Source organism: Ambystoma mexicanum, chromosome 8, assembly GCF_040938575.1.
Source record: "Ambystoma mexicanum isolate Mex_15411 chromosome 8, UKY_AmexF1_1, whole genome shotgun sequence".
Taxonomy (NCBI): Eukaryota; Metazoa; Chordata; class Amphibia; order Caudata; family Ambystomatidae; genus Ambystoma; species Ambystoma mexicanum.
Genome location: NC_090929.1, coordinates 508,473,985 through 508,492,803, shown reverse-complemented (window position 1 = coordinate 508,492,803; position 18,819 = coordinate 508,473,985). Strand labels below are relative to the sequence as shown.

The window sequence follows — 18,819 nt, the reverse complement described above, 5'->3', positions numbered from 1 at the left end:
TCGCAACATTTTCCTGCTGTTCCCATCATATGGCCAGGTGGTACCCCTATAGCAGTGCCTGGCAAATGCCTATCCATGCCTGATCAAAATCCCAAGCCGTTTGCTTTGTCAATGCATGTTGGTTTCAGTTTGTCTCCCGAAGGGAACATGTATATCCCCAGATGTGAATGCCTTGCTTGCTACGCCTAGGGAATCAAGCTGCACCTCACTGAGTTGGTCCAATAAGGCCCTACGTGAAAATGATAATGCTAGGATGGTAAGTCTGGACCGGTTTCAGATCTTCTCATGCATACTTAACAGTGGGGCTCCGACCTAAATAGAATGCATCTTTGTCTGTGTGGAAGCCTAGGCTAGTCTGCCAGAACGTTTCATGATTCAAACTAAGTACCAACTTGTTAAACTCATACTGTTTGAGTAACTTAAGAGAGTTTGTATTCCAACAGAACACATCATGTGCATTGTCGGTCTTGTTTGGAAAGTATAACGTAAATCCTGGCTGCTGGGTGTTTAGGCCGTGCCGTAAATCCTGAAAGAGCAGCTTTAAAATCACACGAGAGAGGAGCATTTCCTATAATGTTGCGTGCAGAGTATAAAAGATGTACATCTTTTAAAACTAAAAAGCAGTATTTAAATATTCCTAAAGAGTGCAATAGGAGGTGGATTTAACATTTGGACCTGGGACAAATGCCCATGCCCCCGTGCTCTGCCTCTCTACCCTGAATACAAACAGCCAGGGCTGCACAGGCCCTTCTACTGAGGTCGTATCTTTTTAACGTGTCTCAGAGGCAACTTATTTACAACAGGAAGTGATTAACAGAAAGTAATTAGAGATGAGAAAAGGTAACAGGTAGTGACCATTGCTGTAGTCACTTTTTTTCTTTAAATTAAATAGGGTTTTAACAAGCTATTTAAGTGTGATTTTGGGGTGATTAAGATGGAGAACAAGCAATGTGAAACAATGATCTTGTCATGCATTTCATTTTGTGTCTGTATGAGGTTTTTTTGTAAATTCTCATTAATGTCTATGCTGGAGCCTATATGCTTCCATCCCGGATTGGGAAAACAAAGCTACAATCATAGAGGGTCATTTTCCAAGCGAAGCAGAGTGCAAGAAGTGGTGATTACCTGCAGGATTTTGTATGATTTAGCATGTGAGGTTGGATACCAGAGGTCCCCCTGCCAAATCAGATTGGTTTTCCACCAGCATGTATTTTTATGTTGGCAGAAAACCAATGGGTTCCTCTGGGGTCTGTCTGACATTTACACCTTGTAAAAGCAGGCAGATTCCAAAGGAATCCATTGTAGTTGGCTCACACAATCATTAATTGTGGAAATGATTTACACTTCCCAGACACGTAGAGGAAATGTAAAGAGCAAAGGCGATTTTCGCCTGTATATTACACTTTACTTTTCCAGTACTTGGTTGAAACAATTACAATTGATGAATTGCCCCTTTTGCAAAAAGTGCAAACAGGAGTGGTCCCTTCCTGTGCAATTTAGAATTCAAAACAAAATTCCCCTCTTACTCTTTTCATCAATACGTTTCTAGAATGATGAATACATTGTCAGGTTAATTTATCATTTGACTTGTGCTCACTTCCCATCCCCTTCTGGTCTCTCTTCCTTCTTGCCTCTTCACTGCTCCACCATGCTTTCTCTTTTCCTCATTCTCTTCTTTCTCTACAACAACTCATCTGTCCGTCTCTTGGATGTGTGATGAATTGAGGGAATGCATCCCTTCTCCCCAAGGGGGAGCCACCCCTTGTAACTTGTTTACAGGCTCCCCTCTGCCACCTCTTCTCCCTCTGTCATCTCTAAATGTCTGTCTGCAATCCAGGAGTGGTGCACCGCCAACGACCTCTGCCTTAATGCCAGTAAGACAGAGATCCCCTTCATTGTCACACCTGCACCTTCCTTTCCTGTCACTCTCTGGCCGGCCTCCCTTGGCCCTCTCCCTGCTCCCACTTGCGAGGATAAGAACCTCTGGGTCATCTTTGACTCCACGCTTTCTTCTTCTCCTCACATCTGACGTCTCTAAGAAGTCAAACTACCAACTGCACCGCCTCAGAGGTATTCTGCCTTTCCTTTCCTACCCCCAGAAGCTCACTGTCTCCAGAGCTCTGGTTCTCTCTAGGCTGGCCTCTTTCTAAATCTGCCTGCAACCACTCTCCGTCCTCTGCAGCTCATCCAGAACAGGAGTGCGAGTCTTGTCTTTGGCCTCAAGCCCTGGGACTGCATTTCCCCAGCTGTGAAATCTCTTCATTGGCTCCCAGTGGCTGCACAGATTAAATTCAAGACCCCTTGCATCGTCCACAAGGCGTAAACAAGTTGAGTGTCATCAGCATAGCATTGAAAGTTTGAACAGAGAGCAGCAATGCAGTGGGCGAGCAGTGCCAGGTACTGGGTGAAGAGCCAGGGAGACAGGTTAAACAGCTGGGGGACACCACAGGTAGAAAGTGAGATAGAGGAAAGGAAAGACCCAAGTTGGACCTGGGAGGGTCGGTTAGAGAGGAAGGTTGTCAGCCATGCTAGGGCTGATTAGTGATACCCAGATTATCATGGAGGCGACTGAGCAGGATGACATGGTTGACCATTTCAAAGGCAGAAGAAAAAATCAAGTAGGATGAGGACAGATGGGGTATTGGAATCAAGGTTGGAGAGTAGGTCTTCACAGACCTTCAGGAGAGCAGTTTCCGTGCTTCTAGCAGCTCTGAAACGAGACAGATGGTCGTGGAGACAACAGAATCAGTGAAGATTAAGCTGGGAAATGGTCAGCTTTTCCATGAGTTTGCCCAGGAAAGGAGTGATTGAGATTGGGCGGTAGTTGTCTGGGCAAGAGGGGTTGGCTGTGGGCTTTTTGAGAAGAGGGTGCACAAGAGAGTGCTTCAGAGGTGAGGGGAAGGCTCCAGAGGCGAAGGAGTGGTTGCAGAAGTCGGCCAGAGTAGGAGCAAGGGTGTCAATATGGTCCTTGATGGTTTTGGACGAACAGGGAAGAAGCTGTTTTGTCGAAACTTTCGTAGATCATACTTTTCTGGAAATCTCGTCAGGGGAGAACAGAGGAAAAGATGAGAAACAGGGAGGAGAGGCAGCTGCAGAGGGGCCGGAGGTCTCAGAGAGAGAGAAGGGGGAGGAGGAGGAGAGGACGAGAGGGTGGACAGGATGTGCTGGGCTTTTTAGATGAAATGAGAGGCAAGGGCCGTGCAGAGAGCCTTGCGTTTAAGGGTAACTGGATCAGAGTCATACCAAGAGTTGCACTTGGCTTTGTGCTTCAAGCGGATCCTCATGACAGAGGTAAGAACATCAAGAGTATCAGAGATAGAAGAGTACAGCATGGAAAGGGCTGGGTCAGGATGCGAGTCAGCCAGAGGTGGAGGAGGCATGACAGAGGTAGCGAAAGCCTCAAATGGCACACGCTTCATGGGTCGGATGGCCGAGAAGGTAGGTGGCAGTGTTGGATTTGGCTTGGCCTGAGGGGTAGAGAGGGAGAGATGGGAGGAAAGGAGAGAGTGACCACTCCAGGAGAGAGGAGTGGTGCGGGGGCTAGAGTGTATGAGGAGATCAGAACATCCAGAGTGTGTCCTGCAGAGTGAGTAATGCCAGAGGGGAGAATAGAAAGAGAGAGAGAGTCGCAGAGGTTTCGAAAGAGTCCAGAGGAGGAACAGGAAGCATCCAGATGGATGTTGAAGTCTCTAAGAAGAGGAGTTGAGGCCAGGAGGGAGGAGAGGTCCTCCCACTCAGAGAGAGGAAGGAGGTGATCTGACCAGGTGGCTGATAGATAGTAGCCACGGTGAGAGAGTGGCCAGGAGAGAGAGTGAAAGTCTGCAGACAAGGCATTCAAAAGAAGAGTAGGCCTGCATAGGAATGACAGAGGCAGGAATCCACTCCTGGAATATCAAGGCTACACCACCACCGGAACGGTTGGGGCTGGGCGCGGAGAGGATCTTGTAGCCATCAGGGAGGAGAGTGTCAAAGCAAGTGAAAGAGCTGGCCGTGAACCATGTCTCGGTGAGATCGAGGAGTCCAAAGGACTGGCAAAGGAATGACTAAGAGGATGTCAGTGAGGGTCTGTCTGGATGAAAGTGCTGGAGTAGGTGTCCAAAATAGGGAGACCAGGGTTAGAGTCCAAGATATCCTTTTTGAACTTCTTCCTACCAGACTTAGTGAGAAGGGTAGGATAGTCAATGGAGAAACAGTTAGGAAACAATAGGAGAGGCAGAGAGTGCCATAGGTATGCAGGATGAGGGGGTGAGGGGGGGGGGAGGTAGTGAGGGGGCACAGGATGTTGGGAAAAGCAGGATGGGATAGCACAGGGTAGTCATTGGGCACAGCTACATTCGAAATAGCAGCAAATGGTACAAACAGCAAGTTCAAAATAGCAGCAAGTGGTACTACAGCCAAGTTAAAAATAGCAGCAAATGGTACTACAGCTAAGTTCAAAATAGCAGCAAATGGTACTAACAGCTAATTTGCAAATAGCAGCAAGTGGTACTAAACGCAGTCCAGTCACAGGCAGTAAGAGTGGGAGCAAGGGTGACATAGGGTGAGGGTGGATAGTCAAGGGTGTTGAGTGTCGAGATAGGGGTGACTAATCTCGTCGATAGTCATAGTAGTTCAGAGTTCCATGAGAATGTGAGAGCACCATCCTAAGGTGCATGTGAGGGGTCAAGGGAAACCTCACACAGTGAACCAGTAGTGGACAGGGAGCAGATAGGGCCTTAGAAAGTGGGCCTTTGAAGGGGTGGGCCACCATAGGCTGTAAAGAGGATGCAGGAGGCCAATCGGAACACAGGAGAGGCCGATGCTGCAGGCCACAGTAAGCTTTTAGAGATTTGAAAAGGCAGCATCCATTTTTAAAGGACCGAGAGGCCGCAGACTGGGCCTCTTGTGTGGGTCTCATCAGGTAGGAGAAAGGTAGCCAGCAATAGCATGTGGGAGAGAAGTTGAAAAATAACGTGACGTATAAAAAGAAATGCTCCGGTTTCTTTACTTTTTTCTTTTTCGATTTTTTCCAAATAAATAAACAATATTCAACAATCGCCTTTCATCATTAGTTAGTGGTAAGGTCAGTTAGCATTAGCTTTTGGACAGCGGACATATTCCTTTTGGACATTCACAGTTGACTAACGAGCAGTATAGTTATTCATAGGTAGGGAATACCCCATAGTAATAGGAATAGCTAGGCTTTCATATTATTATTTAATAAATACACCATACAAATGACCTCTGAGAGTCTGTCGTCGTCCTGATCCGCCACAGATCCTTCTCCCACTCTGCCTTTTTCTCTTCTTCCTTTTCTCTCCCCTCTGTTGTTCCTTTCTTCCCTCTCTCTCTCCTTTATTCTTCACCTTAACTGCCCCCTTCACTTCTAAACCACTCCACCTATTTGTCTTCTCCCTGTCGCCTCCTTGCTCTATCCTTTTTCCTTCTTCAATCTTCACTCCCTTCTTCACCTCCACCTCAGCTCTGCTCTCTCCCATCCCCACTCACCCCCACTGTCCTCCTCTGCCTCCACTTCACTAACTTTCCTTCTTCCCTTCTCACTGCATTGCTGCACTCTAAACTGCATCTCGCTCTCACTGGGCTTTTGACTTCTCTCTTTGATCGTGTCATTCTTTTCTCCCCATATAGGCATGAGCCTGGAATATTATGCTGCTCAATGGCATTCAGGTGTGTACATGTCTGCTGTATAAAAGTGATTGGGTGTGGGGACTGACTCCTGCGATGCTTGAGATTGGTAAGACTTCCTTTTAGCTCCACTAGCCAACCTTACATCACTAAAATCCACCCCTTTGGGTAAATTCCTTGCTTGATGCAGTTACCTATGGGGGTTGGTGGCTCATCTATTATACTATTGCATATGTTTTCAAGTCTGACTGGAATGGTGCAGGCAGCCTAGTTTTTTCTAAACCTGGTTTCTGATGTCTGTCTGCTTGCTGGCGTTTGCATTGCACTTGGCAGCAGCTATGTTAACTACAGGGATTAGCTCACAACAACTTCTGTCTTTTCAAAAGGGAGCTTCCTTCGAGACCAGCATAGTGATACAGCGACAGTAGGATGCGACGCATACAAGGCTAGGTATGGGCTGGTCCACCTTGTACCAACTACGGGGTCAACAGCATGGAGCAAGTGAAATTCCCCAGCTCCCTTTTAAAAATCCGACCAAATTTATTGGAAACAAATGAAGTTTTGGCTATAAGACACCTATCCCTAACTAACTGTTGCCGAATTTGCAAATTCACTACTGTAAAGGAAACAATCCGCCATCTCCTCCTGAACTGTCCAGCGACGCAAGAAATTCGTTTTATATATTTGAAAGACAGTTTATCTAGCTTCACACTTCAAGATGAGGAAAATAGTTGGAATAAATTGATAGGAGGCGACAAACAGAAATGGCTCCTAGCGACAGTGAACATCATTCAATACATTTGCAAAGTGATGCTTCCCGCTCAGATCTTAAACACTGCTCCAATTACACCAACAAACTAATTTTCCTCATCTTTCTTCTTTTTGACCACGGTCTGTTCTTTCTTCAGTGTTAGCAAACAGTTTTTCTTTTTTTTCTTTTCAGTTCGTTCTACAGTCCTTCAGTTTTTCTGTCTACTTACAACTACTACGTTTATTTGTTAAAAAAATCTGTAGAGATTAAAAACAAATAAAAATAAAAAAAATAAAAAATTCCCCAGCTCCCAGGGTCACCCCATGCTCATCTCATCCAGTAGCTTTATTTATTTTTTATTTTTTTACAAATAATGTTAATTATGTAAGGGGTATTACCACCAGAACACAAAACGAACTCAAGAATGCTAAATAACATTTTACAATATCAAATGTTGCTCATCACTATTGAAGCTAGCCTTCCAAAAAATGTTCACTGAATGAAATCATAACTACTGACTCACCTTGAAATAGGTAATCTTCAGTGTTCATGTCTGGATTGTCAGTTATGATGTCAAAAGGTGATCTCCCTGCCATCATTTCAAACATTAGCACACCTAGCGCCCACCAGTCCACACTGAAGCCTATAAAATGCAAAAATATGTTAATATTTTTCAAGATGAAGTAAAAAACATATCCAGTTGCAAACCTTGATCCCGAGCAATAGAAGTACACCTTTTAACAAATGTTTTCCCTCTGTACTGTGTTTATTCAACTTTAGTGACTAATGTCTCCATCATAATTCACATACTGCCTACTTTGCAGTGTATCAAAACCATTCAATGCTTTTTTAGGACAGCCTCCAAGGTTTCTTCATTGAGATAAATTTCACCTGTGATGGATAACTTCTCTGTGCATTTCATCTGCACTGTCCACGAACTACAATGTTTTGTCAACATAAATGCGGAACTTTGCTTACAACACCCAATGAGAACCAGGACAGAGGCTGCCAATTTGATAAAGACCTTTGAGAAGCTGTTTTGTGTAAATCGCTTTGCCATGGGAACGTGATTTTCACTGGTGACTCAGATGAAAGCGTTTCAAACCATACTAAACTATTAAGCCAATCCACCTGCAATTGGTCCGATATTCCCTTGGTGGTCGTTAAGTTGAATGTCTGTGAAACATTTAAACTGTGAAGGATTTGGCGGACCTCAACTTGACTGTTACACATCATTGTAATGCATCATGTGCACAGTACTTAAACTAAAGCATCCAAGCTGTTGTCAAGAGTGTTTAAGATCAAATATTTCGTCATTTAATGCACGGTGCTTGCACAGATTACCTTCAAGTCCCTCTCACGCACGTGCTATTTTCCCATGTACCTTTTGAAATACATGTGTAAACCATGTTTGTTGAAGACTGAACGGCTGTGCAGAAATATATGACGCTCCTCCACTCATAACCCTTATAGGTGCAACTAACGGAAGATGGCTACACTGCATTTGACAAAACATCTCTGCCATTTCCTAAAACAAAACGGTAATGTGTGAACTGAGTGGAAATGGTCATATGGTACAGATTCTAATCAACAAAATCACAATATAGAGCGGAAACACACTTTTCAAAACTGAGTCAAAGGCACATGCAAAATTCGGATTCTCCTCCATTCAATCCCTTAAAAAAAAGAAGAGAGCACAAAAAGATCCAGACTGCATCATCATGTCACAATCTCTCAATTAGACAATCCACCAAAAGATATAAAAAATGAGGGGTTCAAAGATACCGCTGACAGTCCAACATTCAAACAAATGATACAGTGCAGCGTTGACTTCACTGGATTGCCATTACTCAAGTACATCACTGTCTATTTACACATTTGATGGTTTTGTATTCTTCCGAAATAGCTATTAAAGAGGTAAAGTGATAAGGATATGTTCTGTTGCTAATAGGCCATTTTATTTTGTAAGCAGGTAGCTTTAGCAGAATAATTTTCAACTCTGCAGAAATGACTTAATAGCTACAGTTGTTGCGCTCATCTCTTGTAAGGAAACCTTCATGTTTCAGTAACTGATCATGCCATTTCTGCAAACGTTCCCTGGTAACATTTTATTTCCTGAAGTTTAACGTGTTTAGTGAACAATGCACCAGATCAGGTAAAGACTGCAGCTGAATACTGTTCAGAGAAAAGGGATCAACCCCTTATAGTCTGCCTAGAAAGTATGAATCTAAAAAAAGAACCACAAACCTAAACGGAATTATTATCTAGGTGAACTCCTTGCAGTTGATATCCCGTACCACAACTCAATCTCCTACTTAGCCCTTTTTGCAGACGCACACAGGCTCAAACATCCTGAACTTGCTCGAGACTTGCATCAGTCTCATTTCCTCTTGACTCCTTTGACCAGACTTTTACCGTTTGTCCTGGTCTGGACCCAGTCAGGGGCGTAGGCAGGGTAGGGCCTGAGGGGCAAGGCCCACCCAAAACCTGTAAATGCCCACTTAGCAGCACTGTGTGGGTATTTACAGATATTTTTGTCAGTGCAGTGGGCCCAACTACATTAGCATCAGGCCCCATTTGCTTGACAATCCTGGCTACGCCTCTGGACCCAGTTCTGCTTAGTTCCATTTTCTGAGTCCGTCCCATTGCCTCAAGCACTAGTCGCAGGCCAAGAAGGTCATTTTGCGATGAGCAACAACTGTCTTTGTGTGTGAAAGTAGCACCAACTGAAAGTGCTTTATCCAGCAGTGCATTCTATGCAGTGAATTCACCGATACCATGGGAGTATTTTCATGTTTTAAATCTTACCCATGTGAGTGAGCAATATGGTACAAATGTGCACAAATAAGGTGGGCACAATATGCACCAAGATATACAGAATACACTGTGACAAGGCCATAACCTGGCCTTGTCAAGAGAGGACGGGAACCCCTCTCAGCCGGGGGTGACAGGTCTACCAAAGAGAAATCCAGTGCTAGTGCTACTCCTGAGGGGAACAGTTGCAGTTGAGAGGGCCCCAATTCCTGCCCCCCCCCCTTGTGTCAGCGGAAAAATCAGCACGAGAGTCCAGAACCTGCTCCCATCACAGCAGAAACCCAAAGATCACCAGCCCATACCACCCTGCTTCATGGAAACAAATCAGGAAAAGAGTAGGAAGCCGTGGCCCCAAGACAGGCAAAACCCTGAACCCCCAAACCACCATAAGCTACAGTGGAGAGAGAGCAAGCCTTTAAGCAGAGTCACGGTTGTACGCGCGGGCGGAGGAGCTGTGCAATGCCGGCAAGGAACAACAGTGAATATTCACAAGGACTAACAGAAACCCTAGACCACCAGGAACAAAGGAACAAAAAGGGGGAGCACTTTATTCACTCCCCCATGCAGTGGTCGAAGTGAGCAGGAGCGGTGCTCCTCTACCTTTTTAAATTAAGTTTTACTGCTCCTATACTTTTATTTTAAAAGAAAACGTTCCTGAACGGTTTCGTTTTAAAATAACAGTGTAGGAAGAAGTTGAAACTTTCACTTTCAGTGCATGTGTTTGGGTGTTTGTATTGTGTGTGGGAGGGAGCGTGGCGATGGGGTTTGTGGGGAGTGGGGGCAGGCTAGTAGGGAACATAGTTCTGCTACTTCTTTACGTACCCTTCGACAACTGCCCATGTGAGCCTTACCTCTAGGCCAGTAAACAGGAATACAAAACGGAACATTGATCCTCCAGTGCCGCCACTGCTGTTCTGCAGTGATGCCGCACGGAAGTAGTGACGGGGCTGAGCCCCCTACTTATTAACTTGGCTCCATTCCAACCATCCCGGGTGGGGAAGACTGGTCAGATTGGCCGGAGCAACAGAATTAATCCAGAAAGGGGGTGGGTTATAAAAATGACCAGCAGAGACAGAAAGGAGAGGTGGAGTGTGGAGGTGATATTTGGAGAAGGTGAGGCATTGTTGGTGAGTGTGTGTGCCTGTGTTGCAAGTGTGGTGATTATAGTTAGTGTGATGAGTTTTTCTGAAGTGTATGATACTAAGTGAAAGCAGGGTGTCTGAATAAGGTGGAGGAGGGAGTAGTTGTGTGGAGGAGAGAGTAGTAGTGCCAAGGAGGGAATAATAGTCTGGAGGAGAGCATAATAGTGTGGAGGAGGAAGTAGTAGTGGAACAGGGGGCTGGAGATGGAGGGTAGACAGGAGAGAGTGAGCTGGACGGACTCCAGAACCAATAAAGCGGGGTAACAGCAAAGCACATTCTCTATCCCTATAGAACACTAACAACTGGATAGAGTAGGCAAAGATAGGAAGCCCCTTAGGGAGTCTAAAAAGAAAATGCTACAAGCCTCTAGGGGCTCTCCAAAGTGTATTTTGATCTTAGCATATTGCAGGAAAAACAAATCGGGGCCTGCTAAACTGGGGTTAAGGACAACTTGGATAGGGAGGAGGTGCTTTTCAACAAGAGACAGGGATAGCCTTAGGGGCCTGAACCATCAAATAAAAACTCTGGAACCGTCACTGGGGAATAGATTGATTTTTGTGCCATCTGTGACAATTGGCAAATGAGCAGACTATTTTCTGAACATTCATTGGTTTCTGGATTTGACTAACTATAAACAAATTATGAAAAGAAAGAAACCTGGGATGGATAAGGCAAAAAAAATATTTTGTGCCTTGAGAACATCCTGCCTTTGGTACGAGCTTAACCATACCATTACAAAACAGAGTGCAGACTATGTTAAAATTGATACAACCAGAATTAAGACAATTCAACAAAACATAACAGCAAAAATGAAGTTCACTGTTAAACACTCTAGACACAAAGTGGGTAGATCACTGGGCCAATTGGCCAGTTTTGCATGACAGCTGGTACTGGTGTTCGGGGTCGTCATTTCAGGCACGGAGACATGCTCAGCAACTTAATCCAGGAATGAGGAGCCACACTGAGGTTTGTTCATCTGGCTTAAACCAGCCAGTACACATTTTACCCATGAATATCCACAGGACACACACATATTTATATATGGGATTAATTTCACTAAGTGAGAACACGTGTGTATACACACACATTTTCACTTGGTGAAATTAAGCTTTGTATAAGTGGGTGACACCATTTGAAAATGGGAATATTTCCAGTCTCTGAAATACTGGTAGGGCAGCAGTCAGCCCCATGCAACTATCTCTGCCTCCATGCCAGTGGCCTTTCGGGAGGCACAGGCCTGCTTGAAAATATCCCCATTACACTATGGGCCTGTGTGCCTGAAGATTTCATCATAAACCATTCAGTTGAAATATCATAAACCACACTTCACTTTGTAAAGTTTGCAATAAGTTACTTAAGCTGAACATATCCTTATCTTTCATGCGCCCTGATGCCCCTGGGTCTGGTGCACATTATGAATGAAAAACTAAACATGTAATACCTGTTCTCCAGCATTGTTATCTTACATGTATTCAAAGGCTTATGAATATTGTATGTTGTCAGGCTGGGAATCATCAGTAATATTAAAGATGTTTCCCTTTAATGCTTAAAACACTGCTGGTTGCTTATATAGCACATTACTCTCACTTTGGGTCATACTGTCCCAACCAATGACGTTCGTCCTCCTTAACTCCACCGCTGGTAGCCATCTTCAGATTTAAAGCGCAAGCCATCTTGAGAACAGTCGAAGAACTTGGTCCCGGTGGAGCTCCCACTCGTGGGAAGACAATCCGCAATCATGTTGTGGATCCCGGTCCGATGAAATGGAATGCGGAACATCCCTCGCTTGATCGCCCAGTGTCATAGTGATTGTGCTTCCCTGGAAAGGATGGGAGAGTGGGTATCCCCTTGCTTCCTGATGTAAAGCATGGCGTCGTATTGTGTGTGAAGATGCAGAACACCTTCTCCTGCAGCTGGGGTTGAAAAGAACTGAGCCCAGAACACTGCCTGGTGCTCTAACACATTGATGTGAAGTTCCTTGTCCTCCCTTGGCCAGAGGCCTCTGGCATGGAGTTGACCTGTGTGTGCCCCCCAACCCTCCAGAGCGGTGCAAGTAGTTACAGTAGCTTGATGGGCCAGCAGAAGAAAGGGGGTACCCTTGAGTGCTGTTGAGTGCAACCTTGTTCCAGGAGCCTATTTGTTTTCCCCTGGTATCCGGAACTCCTGGAGCGGTCTCATGTGTAGTGTAAGGGTGCAGAAGGAGCTGACTGACACACAGGTGACATAGCAGCTGCTAAAGACTTTTATTTAAGATCCACACTAAAGAGAAAAACTATCTTTCTCTACATCTATCTGCCTCAACTAAAATATTAAGGTTTCGGTCAGGATATCCGTATGAATCAATAGCCCTCCGTCCTGTGTCAAGAAGCCTACTTCTATCCCTCACACTTATTTCATTTCTTTGGTATTTGGCATTGATTGAACTGTTTACTCCAAAGGGCTGAACATAAAATGGTTGCAGTGCAATAAATTGAAAATTGATTAGATTACAAAATATTTCCAGGCAAAGAATTAGGTACACTAAAGTAAGGATTGGAAAGGTTACAAAACTATTCCAGGTATAGAGTTAGGACTGAAGGAGATAGATCTTTACAGAAGTGCGAAATGCAGGATAAGAAGTAGTGGAACGGAGGGAGAAAGAGAATTCCAATGATAGGTAGCAAGAAAAGAGAATGAGCGGAACCATGATTGTCCACAAGGGGGACAAGGGACTGATAGCAAGTACTGGGATTGAGAAGTGAGACCGTGGAGGGGTTTGAACACCATACAAAGAAAATTGAATTGGCGCCAGGAGTAAAAAGTCAGCCAACCAAGCGAGGACAGAGATTGTGAAATGGAGTTGCTAGGGGATAACTGGTATAGAATACATATGGAAGCGTTAAAATGGATTGAAGAGGGGTCAAGCGGGAAAGTGGAAGACCAAAAAGAGTAGAAGAAAAGTAAAAAAGGCAAGCAAAAATAAGAGATGAGATCAAGAGTTTGGTGGTGCCAAAAGTCACAAAAAAGCAGGCTTTACGAATATTAAAGAGATGGAAGCGCCAAGACCGGGAGATAGTTAGACATGTGGAGAGAAAAGGATAAGTCTGTGTCAAACTAAAGACAGAGATTGCGAGCAGTACTGGATAGAGATAAAGAAGAGATTCAGTTTTCCACGAGTTTAGAACAAGAAAGTGGTCCGACATTTAAGATTTAATAGCAATTAAACAGGAAGATAGGTTTTCGTGAATAGTGGGAGTAAAGGTAGGAAAAGAGAGAAAAAGTTGCACGTCATCAGCATAGAAGTGGTGGGAAATCCCAAAGGACGAGATACAAGCAGCAAGAGGAGAAGTATAGAGGGAAAAAAAGAAAGGGGCCAAGAACCGAACCCTGAGGGACACCATGAAGACAGGGAAATCTTTCAGAAGAGGAACAAGCCCAGGAGACAGAATACATGTGGTAAGAAAGATAGGAACGAAACCAAGCAAAAACAGTCAGCAAACCCAAATGAAGCCAGAGAAGCAAAGATATGAGTGTGATCAACAGTGTCGAAAGCCACAGATAGATCTAGTAGTATGAGAAGAGAGGAATGCTTAGTGTAACGAACAGAGAGCAGGGAATTGAAAACAGAGAGAAGGGCAGTCGAAGTTGTGTGGGAGGAACGGAAGCCAGATTGAAGTGAAGGAAGGACAGAATTGTCATTAAGAAAGGTAGAAACCCCAGTATAGACTAGCCTCTCTCAAGAAGTTTCGAGGGATAGCAAAGAAGTGAGATTGTGTGAAAGTTAGAAGGGAGCGAAGGGTCAAGAGAAGGCTTCTTAAGAATAGGGAGAATAGAGGCATGCTTGAAGCAAGAGGGAAAGATCAATGTGAAGAGAGAAGTGTTGAAGGGACTGGTAAAATAGGAGACAAGAGAAGGATAAACTTTGGGAATTAGAGAAGATGGAATGGGATCAGAAGGTGAACCAGTAGGATGGGAATGAGGTTGAAGGAACAACATCAGCACAAAGAGAAGCAACTTTGGTAGAAAGATATGTTGCCAGGTCAGAAGCGGTGAGAGTAGAATGGAGGAAATGATCAGGGGTAGGCGGTGTTAGGAGGCAAGATATATTGAAAAAGATACTGGGGCGAGCAGATTGGGCATACAGAAGTTCAAAGTAATAATTGCGCTTAGCTGTAAGAAGGGCCTCATCATAGAGAGAGAGTGATAGGATGAAAAAGAGAGATTAAGACTCAGAATGGGACTTGCACCAGCGACGTTCAAGTCATCGATGAAGTCACCACATTGAGTGGAAATGGGAAGAAAGCTAGGGTTGAGGGGGTTTGCGAGAGGGAGAAAAAGAGGAAGCAGGATAAAGGGTATCAAGAGAAGAGGAAAGAGGAAGAAAGAAGTTGCTGCATCATCAGCCGACAATGTGGAATAAGAAGGAAGAGCAGAAATGCAAGATGAGATGAATAGAGGGGTATTTAAAGCCTGGAGATAGCGATGAAATAGGTGTATGCCTCCGAACCAGCTAAGGGAGGTGAAGTAGGAGGAGGGACAACAGAGAAAGAGAGAAGGTGATCAGAAGAATAGATGGGCAAACCAGAGACAGGAGAGCACAGTACAGAGGAGACAAATATAATGTCCAGACTGGAGCTCGAAGTATGGGAAGGGGAGTGGGAAGAGCAGAGCGGTAGTAAGAATCGAGGATAGCAAGAAGTGGAAGTGAGGAATGGATGGAGGAGAGCTGAAGGTTGAAATCGCCCAGGAGTATGAGCGAGGTGGAAGAAGGTAAAACAGAAGACAGTAAGGCATCAATATCCTCACAGAAAGTACTAGTCGAGCAGGGAGGGTGATAAACCAGTAAGAAAGTAAGGGAGTACGGTTTTACAAAGGTGGTTAAGGAATATTCAAATGAGGGAAATGTGGTAAGAGGGTGAGGGAGAGGTAACAAATGATGAAGAGTAGAGAATGCCTGTATCACCACTTCGCTTCACAGGACGGGAAGTGTGGACGAAAGCAGTACCAGACATAGAAAGTAAAGCGGGAATTGAGGTATTGGAAGATGGGAGGCAAGTTTCGGTAATGAACATAAATGAAGTTTTAGACTAAGAAAAATATCAAGAACTGAGTGGGATTTGTTACATAGCGATCGAGCATTCCAAAGGGCGAGGTTGATAGAAGTAGAGTAGGGGAAAGAAGGAGGATATGCAAGGTTATTTACATTTCGGGTAGATGAACAAGAAGTAGAGGAGTGAGATGTGCATCGAGTAGGAATAGGAAAAGCAGCACCAGACATGATAAACAGAGAAGGAAAAACCAATTGCAGGAGCAAAAATGTAGCCAGCGCAAAGATGGAACAAGCTCTGAAAACTGGGCTGGGTGCACAGCGTTCAGGGAAGCCAAAGAGTTAAAGTGTCCCTACAGATGAATACATGGCTGTCACATTGAGTCAAGCGCCACGTTTCGCTGTGGGGGTTTGCCAGGTGAGATGTTTAAGGAGGCTGGGTCGATGTCAGGCCAAAGGGGGCAAAGCCAAAGTATATGGTTGTGGAAGCGGACATCTGGAGAGCAGGTGATCAGCCCTTTCACTGGGGAAAACTGCAGAGTGTGGGATCAGGTAGATGGGGATAAAACGGAGATCCTTATTCTTGGCCAAAAGTCCACTCTTGCGAAATTAGAAGGTCTCTACGCCAACTTCAACATTCGCAATTGTACTTTCCCAGTTTTATCATCTGTCAAAACTTTAGGCGTCCACATTGATGTGACACTGTCCATGAATAAGCAGGTCAGCGCTATTTTCTCCGCCTTAAGCACCAAATTCATCAATGCCATCAAACCACTCTTTTTTTTTTAATAACACATTTTATTAGATTTATAACATACAACCATTGGGCCTTCTGGGGCCAACATTTAAACAACAACATTAATGATAATGATAGAAATAAAAATAACGTCGGATGGGAAAAACACTCATATGGAACACATGCTATATGCTATTATGTAGCATTCAGTACATAGCGCAGTAATGTTTGGTACGACAGTAGGTTTTCCGCATTATTGTCCACAACCCTTAGTCTATGATGTTATGATATTGGAAGTTCAGTAGTTCATATCGTGTCTTCCCAGCGTTGCCATATTCTATCTGCTTTTTCAGGGCACCCTCTGGCTCTGTACACCCTCCTTTCTATTGCGATGCAGATTTCTACATCTGTAATCCACTGATTCACCAGCGGCGGTTCCGTTGCCCCCCACAAGCGTGCTATGTTTCTTTTGATGATCGCTGTTGTGGTCATGAGGCAGAGCTTTTCGTATTTTGAGAGATCTAGCTCACTGTCCACTCCCAGTAGCAACAGTTTGGGATCCCTGGGGATCGTATGGTTCAGGACTCTTGATAACACATCGCAGCATTGCTGCCAGTAATGACTGATTACCGGGCATTCGCACAGTATATGGAAGAAGGTTCCTTCCTCTTCTCGGCAGCGCAGGCAGTTGGGTTCAGCTATTTTACCCCATTTGGTACAGTTCTACCCTCGGGTAATAGATCCTGTGCAGCATCTTCAGTTGTACTAAGCGTAGTCTGGTCAATATGGTGACTTCACAGGGGTACATCAGGATTTGGACCCAGTCTTCTGACATAATTTCTCCCACTTCAGCCTCCCATTTCGACTTCAATCGTTCCAGTTCTGGTGTGGCAAAGGAGGTGATAACACTGTACATCACAGTGGTGACTTTAGCTTGAATATGGTCCACCACTATGTTCCGTTCCAGTGGAGTAGAGTCTGCCATGTCTGAGAGAGCAGGGAGGTGCTGTTGCAGGGCGTGTCGGAGCTGTGTGTAGTGATCTCTCTCTGTTTCCGGGAGGTCAAAGGTCGAAATCAGTTCATTAAAAGGTCTGATAGATCCTTCTGTTATAATGTCTTTCACTTTTTCTATACCGTGTCTCATCCACAACGGCCATTTCAGCATTTTGATTACCTCGGGGAGGTTCCCGTTGTTCCACAACGGTTGCAACGGAGCGATTTTGTCTCCCGAACCTATAAAGGTGTGAGAGACTGCACAGATACGTCGCGTGTGCGAGGTGGTATCACGTGGAGATGCCCTAGGTGTCGCAGCATACAATTCCATGGGGTGTGACGCTCTCACATGTGGTAGTGTGGGTTCGGCGTGTAGAGTGTCGTTTATCACTGCCATCTAACTGGCCCAGTAGTATGTCTGTAGCCTCGGTAGACAGATACCTCCTTCACATATTGACCTTTGTAAAGTTCGGAATGCTATTCTCGGGTGTCCTCCACCCCACAGGAGTTGCCTAAGTACACGTTCTATCTCTTGGAATGTCTTGGTTGGTATGTGCAGCAGAGCATTCTGTAGCACGTACAGGTAGCAGGGAAGTGTTAACATTTTGAACAGTGCAGCTCGTCCCAAGAGGGTCAGGGGTAGAGACTTCCAATGTTGCACATCTCTTGTAAATCTTTCCGTAATGGATTGCAGGTTGTCTGGTATATAGTCGTTGAGATTTCTTGTGATCTGCACATCCAGATATCGAAACTGTTAATGCGCGACTTTATATGGGCAGGGCTCAGGGGGCTCGTTTCCCAGTTGGTTCAGTGCAAATAGTGTGGTTTTGGATCGGTTTACTTTCAAACCACTAAAGGTGCCGTATTCTTGTAATAGCTGTGTTACCACTGGCAAGTTGTTTTAGGTTCCTGAAGGTATATCAGTAGGTCATCCGCGTATAGTGAGACTTTGTCTTCCCACTCTGGTCCTCCGGGGATGCCTTTCCATGTGTGCGTATCTCTTGGCCATTGGGCCAGTGTGTCATGATGCCTACCTCCAAGGAGCCAGGTCCGACCCAGCAACCCCAGAGGCAGGCATCATTCCCCCCAGGGAAGTGCCAGCGGGCCCAAGCTGGGGCCCTTTGGACAGTCCTGGCGCCTTAGGCGCCAGGCTCATGTTAGACCCCTGTCCTGGCGCCTTAGGCACCAGGCTCATAAAGCTAGACATGTGTTCAAGTGTTTTAATGTGCACTTACCGGATGCAGACCATGCTGCTACATCCAGGCCCTCTTGAGGCCTGAATGGAACTACTTTACTTGTGGGACTACTTTCCACCTGGGTGTGGTCAGGGAAGGATACATACCTGATCGTTGGAAGGATACATATCTGGAACTTCTTCCAAAGCTATTTAAACCACGCCCGATCAGCAACTCACGCTTCGCGTTGTTCTGCTCCTCGCAGCTGGACGCTCACCGTGTCAGCTCCTGCATCTGGACTTCAGCCACGCCTGTCAGCATCCTGGGTCGCCTGCAAGGGGAGATAAGAGAGAATTGGAGAGAAAGAAGACCTTACCTGCTAAAGCTGCATCACAGAGACATCACACCGACGATCCTGAAAGGGAAGACATCATTTTTAAAAGCATTTCGCTTCGATCATAGCGAAGCATAGCGCTGCATTTCACTCACCTTTCCTGGGCGCCTCCATCTTCAGCAGCGATCATCCGGATCCGCACCCACTTCCCCGAGCCTAGAGA

General features: G+C 45.2%; 1 protein-coding gene across 3 annotated transcripts in view; it reads right to left on the bottom strand.

Moving 5' to 3' along the window:
• The window catches only part of PRKCZ (protein kinase C zeta), a 1,951,357-nt gene that overhangs the window by 321,008 nt on the left and 1,611,530 nt on the right, over nucleotides 1-18,819 (bottom strand). For all 3 annotated transcript variants that reach the window (XM_069610174.1, XM_069610176.1, XM_069610175.1), the window contains one exon: nucleotides 6,900-7,019. In XM_069610174.1, the coding sequence (XP_069466275.1) occupies nucleotides 6,900-7,019 (120 nt within the window). The remainder of the gene's footprint in view (nucleotides 1-6,899; nucleotides 7,020-18,819) is intronic.